Here is a 15,672-nt window from a genome sequence, read left to right on the forward strand (position 1 = left end):
GAGATGTGTGATATTTGAAATCACTGAAAAATTGCATCTTTTATTGCGCCCTCTCTGAGAGTGAAGGTGGGGCTGTGATGTCTCTATATAAAGAAACTCAGTCTGGGTCTTTGTTAAGGTCAGACGATGCTGGGAATCTCAGAAGCTCACAGTCAGAAGCCAACAGCTTCAAACGGAGTGTTGCCTTTCAGCGCAGTGGCTAATATCAGCCTGCTAAAGCTATTCACTCCCCTACTGAGACATAGAGGACATACTGTAGACAGACAGAGACAAAGATAGATTTAAGTGTAAAATTATCAATAAATTGTTGTTTCATTTGGTTCTTTAGCTGAATTCATTTACAACTACCACTGTTAGCTATACTGTGTAACTCTTTTAGTTTATTCTTAGCTAAAAACACTTAGTTCTTTAAAAAATATATGTGCTCATTAATGTATATTTACTTCGTTCAAGTAATAAAGTATTCTCGTGAGTGTATAATATGCCATTGAAAATACATACGGGTAAGGGGTTCTAATGTCGGTCGCCATGTTGCCCCTCCATCTTGAAAGTACATTAACCAAAGAGGGACATACCCGTTAATTCAAGCTTCGCCTTTCGCATTTACTTTTGAGTTAACAATCAAGGACGAGGTCAAACTGGAAGCCATGTTAATCTTGGACTACATTGGCCACCGTAGGAGTTAAAACGAAATCGGAATTGAGAGGAACAGAAACTAATATTCACTGATGGTTATATACCTTTTCACTGCTAGATGGGGGTAAAAATCACACAGTGTAACTTTAAATGACTAAACTAAAGAACTAAAAACAAATACAAACAGATCAAAGCTACTGTAAATATATATATATATATATATATATATACAAAGAGTTCAGATGCAAAAGCCTCTAAGTGCCATTTGAAATTTTCTTCTAGAATGATCATTTTTGTCAAGCTTGTATATTTAAGTTCAGTGATTTCACTTAAATGGCAATTATGATTACCTACACTCTAAAAAATGCTGGGTTGTTTTACCCAATTTTGGGTCAAATATGGACAAACCCGAAATGTTGGGTTAAAAATGTAATGTAAAAATTTAACCCAACGGCTGGGTTAGTCCATATTTGACCCAAAGTTGGGTTAAAACAACCCAGCATTTTTTAGAGTGTATTAATTGTTATTTAAGTGAAATTACTGAACTCATCGTTATCATCATTAAAGAAGAAAATTTCAAATGGCATTTAGAGGCTTTTGCATCTGAACTCTTCATATATACATAAAAATATAATAAAAAAACAAATGACAAAAGGAAAAGAAAAAGAAAATGTAGAACAGCAATTATTTCAAAATATTATTTAATACTATAATAGTATTCAACTAAATCAACTGCCACTGCAGCTCACAGATCTAATTTGCGTCCTTAAACAATGACAGATGTTACAATTTTAACTAAATTAAGACTTAGACTTCACTTTCCTCATACACAGCTATCCTGTGGGTTTAGTCATACGAACTACTTTTATGGCATTTTCATTTCACCAATTTGTAATTTTTAGAGTTTAAATGCCCAGTTCCCATTGCCTTTCAATGTATGAAAAAGAGCTGGATTAACATTCCACCTAATATCTATTATTGTGCTCCATGTGAGAAATGAACAACATGAAATGACAAGAATAACATTTTTTTTTTTTAAGTGTTTCTCTGATATTTTAAACAACATCAAGCCTGACATGAGCCTAACAAAGCCCATGTGACAGATTGTATCTCCTAAAGCATAACCTTTTAATCTACACAAGGTTGAAAATGAGACGCAAACATTGACTTGCTGCTCTACCTATCCGGCTGCTAACACAATGACAACTTAATAAGTCTAGTAGGATTTGCCGTCATCATTCACATTCTCCAATTATTTGTAGACCAGCCTCAATCGTTCAGACCTGAGAAATCGATCAACTATATGTGACGTCCAGTCCCGCAGGGAGGCCTCTGGAATCAACAGGAATCCTAGGTCAATATTTCACACCGATTCGCCACCAAGCCCAAAGCAACAGTCGGTCATGACAAAAGACATTGAGTACAACACACACGACCAGCAAATGCCCTTGTTTACCTAGAGGACAGGGGATCACAACACAAGGATGCTCTCAGGGGGTAAAGGTTCTTCATAAAATACATACACTTGTGCCATTATATTCCACATACCATTTCCATACCTAAAAATCATTAACATCTGCCAACAATAGCCATATTCTCAGTGACAGCTAAAGACTATTCATTTTATTTAGTGTTTGACGGCTTTTTGTGTTTGTTCTAGGCCTCCAGAAAGTCAATATGCACTCGAAACACCATCAGATCAGCAATCAGCCCTGTAACACATTCAACACTTCAGAGAGGAGAGAAAGAGAGAGAGACACTCATTTGCACCTCTGACTTACATATTAAATAGTGTTGAAGGAATGTGAAAATACAATGACTATAAATAGATCTCATACGTACACACATTGAATGTATGCATTAAGCATCGGCTGTAATAAATATTATGCACACCCCATGCTGGGTGCATCATATAGCCCTAATTTCAACAAGGAATAATGAACTTTGCTATGCAAATTTCAGTAATGAGTTCTAACATAACACACACACAGTCTGTCAGGACATGACTATGGTGAGAGAAATGATGTTAGACATTTTGCAGATACAAAACTGTCATGATTCTTCCCTCTTGTCATTATCTTTCTCTAGTCTTGAGGCAGGATCATGACAGACCCATGTTTTGTGTGCAGGCACATGGCCTTGTGTTTGGGCTGTGCATGTGCTTGTGTTGTCAAAATGTGTTCTTCAAAATATCTTCCTTTGTGTTCAGCAGAACAAAGAAATGTATACAGGTTTGGAATGACATGAGGGTGAGGAAATGATAACAGACTTTTCATTTTTGGGTGAACTATCCCTTTAATGCATCTTTAACTGGCCTTTTTTCATTTATACGAAGTGAATATACGAAGACATCCTTTTTGTTAATTCTTTTAATAAAACATTTGATCTGTTTTATAATTAAAAACAACTTCAAAAGTTTGCTGTCTGCCTTTAAAATTAATGTTTTTCAGGACTCTTGTCTATAAAATAATGTTTGGGGCTACTGTAACACACCTTCCCACTTTAATTTTCTCAGTGCATCTTTTTGCTCCATGCAAACAGGACTGTGAACACGGAGGGATTCCTCTTCCCAAGTGATTCCATGATAAAAAGACCTGATGACATAACTCATCCAGTGACGCATGTAACAGATGCCTGAATCTGCAGCTACGTCAACTGTTACCAGGAGAAGCCCGGCCAACATCACTTATGTAGGTCGCATTAAAAACACATGCGGCGCCGCACACAGATGCCAATTTTCAAAGACGGCCCCCTTTAAAAGCAGACTGGAATCTACTTCAGCAGGCTCTTATCATACGCTGGATCTTTCATGTTAACTGACGGAGCTAGTTATGAAAGAAGCACACAAAGTTTCTTCTGTGACCTAAAACAAAAGCCAACTAAAGAAAAGATTTTGTACAACAAATACTCAACTTTTTTTGTGTTTTTGATCTGCTATGCTTAATATCCCATGATTCCATGTTAGAGCACACAGTTATGAGCAGAATATGTAAATGAAAGGGGATCTGCACACTGCTTGTAGGCAGAGTTAATAAAATGATGCAAATTGCATTATAATTAACTCTAAAAAGTGGAGCATTATGCTTTTATGTAAACTGTACCTCAGGGATCTCACATAACAATGCACTTAGCTACAAGTACTTTAGATGGCATCTTAAATTGTAGTGTGTATAGGTGTTTAGTGGGGTCTAAAAGTCTGAGAACTCAATTGAAAATGCTTCTGTTTAGCATTTTTCTATTTTAATAGATTTTTAGTGCAAAAATTTGAGTGAAATATTAACATGAATTTCATAATTCATTTTGCTTTAAAGACAAGTTACATTTTGAACAAAGCCTTTCACATGGTATGTGTCAAAGATTTCCGTACACTACCGTTCAAAGGTTTGGTGTCCACAAGATTTAATTTTATTTTTGAAAGAAATTAATACTTAAAGGAGTAGTTCACTTTTAAAAAAACTTTTGCTGATAATTTACTCACCCCCATGTCATCCAAGATTTCCACGTCTTTCTTTCTTCAGTTGAAAAGAAATTAAGGTTTTTGATGAAATTATGATGTACTGATAACCAAACGGCGAACAAATGAACGAATCTTTTCCCGAGTCAATTTGTTCATTTCGTTCTTTGACGCGCATGATAGAACAGAGCAAGGCGAGCATTTGAGCTTATAAAACTTTCGTTTATAAAACAAACGTTTCGCTTGATAAGACCCTTATTCATCGTCTGGAATCGTTTAAAGCCCTTTGAACAGTTTGCACTGAAACTGTCTTTTGGACCTTGAACCGTTTGGTTCCCATTGAAGTCCATTATATGGAGAAAAATCCTGGAATGTTTTCATCAAAAACCTTCATTTCTTTTCGACTGAAGAAAGAATGACATGGACATCTTGGATGACACGGGGGTGAGTAAATTATCAGCAAAAGTTATTTTAAAAGTGAACTACTCCTTTAAGACCTACTAAAGTGACTGTAAAACATTCATAATGTTACAATATACAAAAAATAAATGCTGTTCTTTTGAACGTTCTATTCATCAAACAATTACACGAAAATGGTATTCACAAAAAAAAAATATTCACAGTTTTAAAATATATTAAGCAGCACAACTCTTTTCAACATTTGTAGTAATAAGAAATGTTTATTTAGCCCCAAATCAGCATTTTAGAATGATTTCTGAAGGATCATGTGACACTGAAGAGTGGAGTAATGATGCTGAAAATTCAATGATATTTTAAGATTTATTAAAATAGAAAACAGTTATTTTTAATCATAATATTTCACAATATTACTACTGTATTTTTGCAGCCTCTGTGTGCTTTTTTCAAAAACATTAACACATATTTTTAATGCGGTTTCAGATTTTCAGGCCCCACTGGACATATCTACATTTATAGTGTTGCATAGTGTTTGTGTTTCAGCGACTCACGGAAGGCGGGTCGGCAGGGGTCACTCCGTGTGCTGTCGGTCGAGTGGTTACTGGACACGGAGGAGACACTAGAGCTCCGAACAAACCCAAAGGCAGCCAGACGAGCCGGCGGGAGGCGCGAGTACCCAGGAGGACGGAGGCCAGTCTGAGCTGGCTTCGGCAGGAAGGATTTAGCAGCTAAACCAGTCGCCACCGTCTTTCTCTGATCTGAGGGTGAATAAGACTATGATTAGTACTCAAATTCACTGAAAAAGAGAGTTATAGAAATAAAAACCACCACATACTGCTTTTTACAGTCCACGGAGGTCAACTTTGCACAAAATATTCTTATAATAGTGTGACAAAACAAGGCATAGAAATGTTTTCTGTTGATCCATCATCACATGACTGTCGCAACTGAAACTCAAAGAAATTCACAAAACACAATAAAAAAATGTTGTGTGAGAATGTTGAGTGTTGTGTCCTAAAATGAACTATTTCTAGGCAGACTGGCTTTAAAGATACTCACGGTAGGATAGAGAGAGAGAGAGACTGTGGTGTTTTTTAGCCTCTCTCTGTTGAGAGGTAAAAATCGCTTTAAAAAACTCCTGGAAGAATCATAAAGAGGTTGGCGGCTGTCTGCCTCCTCTGCCCACAGCATGACTGGGCATTCATCAACATACATACTGTATCACTGTAATATTCACATGGAGAAGGGCGATGAGTCACATGTCATAAAGCCCCTATATGAGCTCAAAAAGCTTTAATATGAATGATTAAGAATTTCACTAATCTATTAATTATGTGCAATAAAAGTGTATGGATGGTTTCTGGGTGTACTTGCAATTGTGTGGTTCTGATTGGACAGCGTCTGGTGCCTAACAGGAGTTTGCAGGTCTCCAGCAGAAGACCTTTCTTTTTTAATTAGTCCAAGAGGCCAGTTGTTAAAGAGGCCATCGATTCCTCTAAAAGCAGTTGTGCACACATGATTGTGATATCAGTGCTTAATAATGGCCTCAACTGAATAGAGTAGTGGATTTTCTTAATGGATTTGCATATTTTTACACCAGTAAAGATGATAAAATCTGTTTACATGCAATTAATAAGGATCATTATCTTTTTTCCCCGCTCTTTGTACTGTAGGTATTCACATCCAACGCGTACGAATCTCACGACCAATTCGTACGAATTCGAACGAGTGATTAAAATGTGGCTAATTCGTACTAATTCATACGACCTCACTCGTACGAATTCGTACATTTGTCTAAACCCACATGATGGGTAGGTTTAGGGGCGGGGTCAGGGGTAGGCCAATTCGTAAAATGTGTGCAATTTTGCAAAAATCATACTAATTCGTACGAGTGAGGTCGTACGAATTTTTACGAATTAGCCACCTCGTAAAATTCGTACGAATTCCCGTGAGATCGGGTTGTCATATCAGATAACTCTTACTGCTGGGACCATGGGAACTGTCCTGCTGTCAAATAAAAAAATATGATTTTAGGAAGCACAAGAAGAAGAGAGAAATCGCATAAAAATATGCACATGCAAAGAGCTACTGCGGGGTGAATTTTGGGACCCACTTCCAGGCTAGCTTTGAACTGGCAGTCTCCTCCCACCTAAGGTCATTATTTGGGGCAGGTGGAGAGAATGATCCCCTCCTGCTCTTGGAGATAAAGCACCTCGAGTTCCCTGTTCCCAATACGCTGTGATTGGAGCAAACCGTAGCGCATACTAAATGACAATCTAGCGTTTCTCATTTTGTCTGTCGCATTCTCAGACGTTTATTAGACTGCAGTGTCAGCAGTATGCTTCAAAGACGCATTCTTCACAAATGAAAACACATGCACACATACACACTCAAGCAAATGCACACAACAAAGCACCCCCTCATCCATTCATCTCTAATCAAAGTTTCCCTGGCTCAACCGCTTCCCCCAGCGCCCCCTCCCACCCCAACCCCGGGCCATCAAGGTCTTTAATGAAATTGCAGGCAGCTTCTGCTTCAACTGAGGGTTGTGGTCATTAAAGATAAATGTGTTCCTGTTCTCTCTCTCCGTGATTTTTATTCACCATCAATCGTTTTTATTCCTTCCTGTTCCTACTTCCCGATATTTCCGGATTGCCCAGATCATTAGTCATCCATCATAGCTTTGATTTTGCATTTTCTATGTTTATTTTGTTTTTCCACGCAAAAAAGTGAATGGTGACCACAGCTGTTCCCATTCATTTTTACTATATGGAAAAGGAAGCTTGGAAATTCTGCCAACGAGACATTTTTGGGAGAACTGCCCCTTTAACACCACAGTGTAGTCATTTTCTCAAAGTGTTATGAATAAATAAAAAGGAAAAGGAATGTGTGTGTGCGCATGCGTGTGTGTGTTTGTATGCAAATTTATAATTATGGATTGATGTTCAAGAACTGATTGATTTCTTACTGAGAGTTAAAATGCATGAATACATTACTAGAGCTCTTTTAACAAGCCATCAGTGGTTCAGTGATAAACACTTAACTGTATTGTTAAGGATTGAATAACGCTGAGGCTATGTTTACACTGAAACGATTCTGAAAAGAAAACGCAAAAGTGGCGTTGCGCCATCACTTTTTATTCTGCGTCTGTTTAGACGAGCGTTTTGTGTTGGAAATCCGCATGCAAATGGTGACGCAAAAGTGTGTGAGATTCAATGTAGTATGCACTGTATGCGGCTAGGAGTGCATACTACAACAACACCAAGTCCACGCACCTGTGTACAACCTTCACTTTCAAGCAGACTTTTGCGTTTTTACCATTTACACGGAAACGCGGCGGTGGAGCGTTTTTAAGATTTCCACTCTGGAGGGTGGTTTCACTTTTTTGCGTTTTTAAGCCCCCAAAACGCCGTCGCCGTGTAAACGAAAGGCACATCTGATAAAATATTTTTACGTTTTCACCCACAAGTGTTCTCGTGTAAACAGGGCCTTAGTGAACAGGAAGAACATATATACACAATGGTGATAATTAAACAGAGCTGAACCAAATTATATAACTAATAATGGTGTGTGACCATGGAGACGGAAGATAGGCGGGAACTCAACCAAGGGAATGCAATGTGACAAAACAGAAACAGAAACTGAACGTCCTTAAAAACAAACTAACTGAACATAACTGTGACATATGTCATGTTAATGAAAACACAAAAAATACATTGCACAATGCCAAAAGAAGGTACTCTGCTGGTCGCCATAGACAGCTATTTAGTAATTACAATCTAAGGACGTAACAAAACCTAATAAGCAATCAGAGATTCTTTTCTACTTCAGTGCATTAGACAATTTCCAAGAAGATTTTAACCAAAGATTTTAACTGATTTTTGTCGACTAGAATCAATTGTTTGAGAGTGTGAAAAATGATGTGACGTGAGATGATCTATAACTAATAATTACCAACTTCAGTGCAATCAGACAAGCATTTTCAAGTCATACCAGAAGAGTGTAATACAAACTGTTAGATAGCAGTTTCTCTATAATAATAGTATTAATCTTTAGGAGAACCTTTCTCTTGACATATTTTATACCATTTCAGGGGTCAAACTATCAGAGTAAAACTCTGTAGCAAAAGCCTGTGTCTTTATTGTAGCATCCTTACACCATAAAAATCATACAATGTTTCAAATACATCTATAAATTGTGACCAGACGTAGTTACAAATATTGGCATGACTTAATTGTTTATTGCTTTGCACTTCAAAGCATCACAAACAGGGCCAAGCAGCAAGAAATCGGCATCCGCATTAATGGAGACTGTCATGGGTTTGCTGTGAGATAACGGTATAAGCAGATAGACAGATGCCCTCTAGAAAAAAAAAACACGCTGGATGATGGCAGTGCTGGTAGTGGTTTAAAGATGAAATAATTCATATCTTCACCTTGGCAGGCAAAGTTGTCGGAAATGAAATGTGCTTTAGAAATGGTAAGGAACTTTTAAGCTCAGACAGAACTCCCTCATGGCACAAGATGAATGTGAATTTTATTTATATTTAACTGTATGCCAGAAGGTAAAGTGTATTTTACACTGACTAGTGGCTGGGATGAGTTTATCTGTAACAATTACAAATGCATAGCTGACAGGATTGAGAAGACTTATGGTGTTATCTTCCTTCTTTCTATTTAAATCTATTCATCTCAAAACACTCCAGAGTCACTTCCACCCTTAGCATGAAGCCTTGGTGTTTCTATCAGTCAAACCAGTGTCTTATGAAAAGCATTCAATTTTACTACTAAAAATCTGTGTGAATTGTATAAAAGCCAAGTCTTTTGACTAATTTTGCCTTGCAAAGTAAACCATTGTCACCGTCTTACCTTGTGCTTCCTGAGGGGTTTGAGTGGTCGGGTTTACTGCCTGCATTGGTTGACTGAAGGTCAATGGTGACTTCGGGTGGCCTGTTTGGACCATCCTGTTCTTCGCAGCTGCAGAGGGAGTCCTGTTTACAGCACCAACGCCAAGCTGGGGTCTTAGGCCCCGTGGTGGACGAAAAAGGGGGCCGGAAGGATCCTCAGCTCCTGATACAGGAGATCCAAGGGTGACTGGAGACCTGCCCACCTAAACAAAAAACATTACATTACCACACGTTGCAGCTGCAGTCAATGAACTCTTCTAGTAGTACGTATACTCATCTACTGGAAGAGAACAAGTGTTACATTTTAAATACTTAAATGCTGGTTAAATAGTTAAAGAACAGCATATTGTTAAATGTCTTGTGCATTCCTTACAGCTGCAGAGAGAGGCTTGTTAAGAGAACCATAGAAGCTGTCTGCTCGGCCTGCCATTTTTTGGGGCAGGGTGTTGCTGGGTGGCTTAATCCCAGACACCATGAGTCCAGGAGAGAAGAACCGAACCTTCTGCATCTCTTGTCGATACTTATCGTAGAGTAAATTTGAGGCACTCAGCACAGCGGCTTCCCCTTGGTCTCCTACCGCTGGTTTGGCCTGTGTGTTGCTGTACGTTGAGAGTTTCGTAGGTAAGGATGACACCTCGTAAGTTCCCTCGAGAGACTGTGGTTTCACCTGCGGGGTCTTTCGAATGTACGTGATGATTTTGGGTCGGACACTTTTCGGTTTTGGCGGGCACTTGCTTGGAGGGGAGGTCTCCATTGAAGCCTCCGTTGTTGGAAGAGGGTTGTGGATGCTTGTGTTGATAGTTGTTTTGACTGGAGCTCTTAAGCCTGAGCTGTACCCAGCATAACCCAACTGAGGAGCTCGAGAAGGTAAAGTCTTGATGGGTGAGGATGGAGGCTGTCTTTGAGGAGACCTTGTGGTCTTGGGGGACGGAGGTGTCGAAGGTCTAGTGGGACTGCTGTAGGTCCGCCGACTGAAGTGAGTCTTCCTTTCTAGGCTGGAGGGACTTACAGCACGATCTGCTGAGCTCTGCCTCTTCAAGTGTTGGGACTCTCGGGTGAAAGTCTGGTTTGGAAGCATTTCTGTGCTTGTTTTCTTACTGCAGACTTCTGTAGTCGGCAGCACTTGTTGATGGCTGTGATCTGTCTCTGAGGAGTGGTATTGTTGCTGGTCTGCCTGGGTGTCTAAGCTGGGATATCCTGAGGTTATACGTTTTTCAGTAGAAAGAGGGCGGACTAGCTGCCTACAAGAAGGTAGCACCCTCACCATACCTTTCGGCGCCTCGGTTGACATCCCTTGCCTGCCATTCTGCTCTGCTTCCATTGGGAATTTTTGCACTTTTAGTGCTCCATTTGAAGGATACACTCCACTTTGAGTGATCAGCTTACTTCGGTCATATTGTGATTCCTGAGGCAGTGTAGTAGAGTTATGGTTTTGGTCCAAATCCCTGGGAAGCTCCCTGTTTCTCTCTGAGTGGATGTAGGAGGGTTGCTGGTTCCTGCCTATGCCTGAGGTAGACTTGATGGACTGGGAAGAGAGAGGCTGTGTGCGGCCTGCATTGTCCAGGGCACTGGCTAAACTTCCACTGAGATTGGTCACTGCAGAAAGGGAAGATGAAAAAACGTTGCTTTCAGAACCACTTCGGGCTTCTCTCAGGGTCCTGTTTACCCCAGAGCGAGAGCTAGAGGTCCTGAGGTCAAGGGGCTGTGAGTTCTCATTTGCATCTCCATCCACACTGTGGTTTTCATTGTGGTCTTTCCAAGGGGATCCAACAGTAGCGCTGACAGATGTGGTTGTCAATGTCCTGTCACAGAGTTTCCTTGCTCTCTTTCTGCTTGTCACACTTGACATGTCTATCCCTTCTTCTTCCACAATGAAAGTTTCTAACTCTTGACACTCAAGCAGTTCAAACTCTTCCAGCTCAGGGTCTTCACTCTGAGCATGTGTTCCCCAGATAATGATCCTCTCCTGGGCTTCAGAGTGTGATACAAGAGGGGGTAGTGGGCTGCCATGCTCTCTGTTATTTGAATGATTTTTCTCTTTGGTGATTTGATTGGCATTGGCGTCTTCCACAGTTTCTTCGTGCCCGTCGTCATTCTGTATTTCTCCTAGTTGGTTGTCTTCACCGGCTTGTATATTTTCTTCATTCATGTTGTATCAGTCTGAGCTTCTCTCTCAAAAGCTCCACGGTAATCCTGGATCCATCAAAGGTCTTGTTCCCTCACTTGCCTTCACCTTGTCCTTAAAAAATTTTGCAATTTGGATGGAGTGCAGTATCACAACATCATTTCACATTATTTTCATTTCTACTCCAAGATACCACCAAAGGAGAGAGCTGTATTTGTTTGCTTCTCAACAGGGCAATGCACTTGATGAAATCATATCAGCTTTCAGGATCTTGAAATGCCTTGGTCATTCATCTGGTGCCAAACCTGCAAAGAAGAAAAGACATAAATTTGTGTTAACAGTGCAGAGAAAGCATCAGAACAAACTATTCCAATACGCCTTATTCACAGCAGCGCCATCTTTGATTTTTAGTGAGAATGAAAGCGAGGCTGTGAGGGATAGACATGCATCTCTTCAATGGGCTGTACTGTTATTTAATGTGTAGGGTTTAAATTCTTTAAATTTGAAGTCTATTTTTGGTTAGATTTACTGACACTAAAATCTCAAGCAACACCTCATTCTTTTTTTATTAAAGGTTAGTTTTCCTGATGACCAATTCTAAAGCAAAAAAATCATTCTAATTTATTGAAGGAAAGAATGGCAGTTTGTGGTTTCATTGCAGTTTTCAATGAATATAAAACAGCTTAAAGGCGCCCACCACTTCTGTAAGCAAAGTAAAGTAAAAAGGTGTACATTTACATTTAAACCTTTTATCCATAAAGCAATGCATAAAATGTGAAGTATTTGACTCAAGCATGAAAAATTAAACTAGCTACAAATTCTTGCGACAACAAAACGATTATTCTATGTGTGGCATAATTTTAAGAAGTTTTGCACACACCTTTAATGGCAGATGGCAGTACCTCCTTTTCTCTAGTAATAAAGTTTTTTTTTAAATCTCTACTGCAGAGAATTATGTATGCCCAAATCATTAAAAAAAAGTGAAATGGCTTGTAATTAACAACAGTGCTCACATGGGACAAAAACAAACAAACAAACAAAAATACTGCAGTCAGCTGGGGTAGAAATGATGAAAATACACCATTAGTTGAAGATGAGTTTTTTTTTTTTGCATCTGTATAAAACATTGACATAACAGCTGTATGCCTATAATTATGATTTAGACATGAAAACATGAAAATCCAATGCTGTTTCTTTACATAGATATAGTCCAAACCAGAGAAGGGAATAAAGCAAGGTCAGTTTGACATTTTCCCAATAGGGAAAAGGGGGTTGGGGTTGCTCCATGTGCTGCTGACTAGGTAAAGAGGGTGGGTATGTGGTCAGTGACTTCGGTAGGCTATAATCAATCACAAAATAGATTTTTAAGAAGAGAAAGGTTGCTTCTCTTTTTACACCAGACTCGCTTCAAGCATTGACTGTAATGATTTTCGCTGCACAGACTTGAGTAATTTATGCTGGAATGACAGGAAGAATCGACCACTAAATCACTTCAAGCATCAAGTGTAAGATGCAAATGCTTGTGCAGGAAATCAGAGAGGAGGTATATGGAGAAGAGTCAGCCCATACAATCCATATCACAGTCGGTTAAATGGGCAACAATCTGAGAAAGCATATTGACGTTGCGGCACCAGACTGCCACTTGTTCCACCCCCAACACTGCAGACTGATGAAGTGCTAAAATCGCCCACCCACAAACCCACAGGCAAATTAAGACTGATTTCAACACTGCATGTAGTGAATCCCATAATTGCACAGAGATATGTGACTCGTACTGGCAAAAGTCGTAATGAGCAAATTTTAGTTAAAATTACTTTAAATTACTTAAAATTTGTTAATTACTGAGCTACACCTGTTTGAAGTCGGCAGAGTCAGCAAAGTCAATTTTGAGAATGCACCACCCTCCACCGATCTACCAATCACAGAGTCAGTAGTGTTGCCACCACAGCTGCAGCTACAAACGTGTCGGATAAAAAAATGTCTAACGATACGAATCCAAAAAAACCTGTTATGATTACGAAATACTTTGTGACAAAGTCCGAAATAAAACAAGGATTTGAATAGGAGATGCCTTTGAAAGATGGCGATGGCTGAAAACAGAGAAGATTTTGCTGGATCCTGCAGCCTATCTGGCAACCTTGATTTTTTTTGGGGGGGGATACACTGCTCTACAGTAATTTAAAAGTGATTGCAGTACCAGTTTTGGCCACAATCTTACATACGGTTAAATACAACTAAAACTATTATAATCATTTTCTGTAATGGATAAAAAGCTCAAATAAAATAGAAATATATGATGAAAATTTTCATTTTTTAAGTTGAAGTTTAGTAAAATAAAAACACAAATAAAAAGACAAAAACTATTTTTTTTTAAATCGATAAAAACATAATACTATAACTAACTGAAACAAACACAGAAATAAATGAATAGATAAATGTGAAAATACAATAATAAATAGAAGAATTACACACACATCGAAAATAAACATAAAAAATATTTTTAAATATAAAATTTTTTTTGAAAATAAATGCATAAAAAATAAATACAGTATTTAATAAATAAGAATAAATATAAATAGTTATACCTAAATCTATATTATACATTTGTCTCACCAAATATAAATTCATGAATATCTTTTTTATGTCTCAGCGAATATTCTATTCATTCATTTAATTCTCAACTAACACACTAAGTCCTCGATAGCACACTGGCACTAAAGTATTTATTTATTTATTTATTTAGTTGAGAAAAAAAATGAATGCACCGTGAGGAAAAACATCCTCTTTGCTGTGTTCGACTCGATGTGCTCTGCACCAAAAAGCTCTATGAGGCTCCTCAGAGCAGCCAGACGAGGCAGGAACAGATGCCTGAGTCAGGGTGAGTGTGCCAGCCAATCTTGAAAAGAGGGTTTATCAAGTGTGTAACTGGGGCATGGCAGAGTGTGACTGGATGTGGCACCAGCTCTCCCGTCCAACATTTAACTCCAAATAATAACAGGAAATGAATAGTCAGCACCCTTAATTTACTCAATAGAGACAATGAGCTCAAGTATGGGCTTAATTAAATCGAAAACACAACTGGTTTGGGAATCATTGATGGTTTGCATGAATCATCACCATATTTTTGCTGTCGCATGGCCATTGCGGGGGCGATTGGGGACGGGCCCTGAGGAAGGGAAGTGAGCGGCAGATCAGAACACAGGCTTAATTCAGCGAGACTAATGGTACTTAGCCGTAGCCCTTCTCTTCCTGTCATGGATTGAGGATGTGTGTGTCAATCAAGGTGCAGAGCAAAATCAAAGGCCATGGAGATAAAACAAGAAGGATGTGAAAGAAGAGGCCTGACCAATGAATATGAGAAGTGAGGGTATATGTAAAACGTGTGGACATTCACCATGGTAACTTCCTAGTGAATAATGTAAAAGTTGGAGGGGAGAATTAAATATTTCAGCACAACAGCACATGTGGTCACATAAGAGGCTTCAATGAATATTGTTTTGTACACATCAGGGAAGCCAAAATCTCTGGTATTAGTTCCCAAAGACCAAAGTGAGACTATTCAATACGGCCATATCATGAGGAATCTTTTTTTTTAAATCCTTTTGTGGTTTCCCAACCCATGGTCATTATAAACTATAGCATTAATTTTCTTATATGAAGACTAATCTTAGATATCAGGTATGGGGGTCCCAAAATATTAAGCAGACAAAGAAATTCAACATTGATAATAATAAGTGAGCAGCAATAATAATTGAAACTAATAATATAATATAAATCAGCTTTGTCATCACAAGAAATTAGTTTGAAATTAAATGTAGGCTATTCATATGGAAAAGGTTATTTTTAATTGTAATAACATTAAATGCAGCCTTGGAGACTACATAAATACATAACAATTTGTACATACAAAAGGAAGCTCTTAAAGGCACAGTAGCAAATAATCAACAGATTAATTCAGAGAGACGATGATGATGTTTATCACAACAAAAATGTTAATAAGATTAGTGGAATTTAGGGAACATTTTAAATAATAACAACTGTGAGACTACATATTTTCAAAAACAGTATCCTTGATCATGGATCTGCTATATCTCCTAAGAGAGCTCAACAGAGAGCGTGTGACACACTGACCTG

General features: G+C 38.6%; 1 protein-coding gene across 2 annotated transcripts in view; it reads right to left on the reverse strand.

Annotated features, from left to right (window-relative positions):
• The window catches only part of mtus2a (microtubule associated tumor suppressor candidate 2a), a 71,422-nt gene that overhangs the window by 26,955 nt on the left and 28,795 nt on the right, over positions 1-15,672 (reverse strand). For both annotated transcript variants that reach the window (XM_039675391.2, XM_039675390.2), the window contains exons 2-4: positions 9,787-11,843; positions 9,376-9,616; positions 5,059-5,265 (exon numbers count right to left, since the gene is read on the reverse strand). In XM_039675391.2, coding sequence (XP_039531325.2) covers positions 5,059-5,265; positions 9,376-9,616; positions 9,787-11,562 — 2,224 coding nt within the window. In that variant the 5' untranslated portion in view covers positions 11,563-11,843. The remainder of the gene's footprint in view (positions 1-5,058; positions 5,266-9,375; positions 9,617-9,786; positions 11,844-15,672) is intronic.

Source organism: Pimephales promelas, chromosome 23 (assembly GCF_988280905.1).
Source record: "Pimephales promelas chromosome 23, fPimPro1.hap1.1, whole genome shotgun sequence".
NCBI classification, from domain to species: domain Eukaryota; kingdom Metazoa; phylum Chordata; class Actinopteri; order Cypriniformes; family Leuciscidae; genus Pimephales; species Pimephales promelas.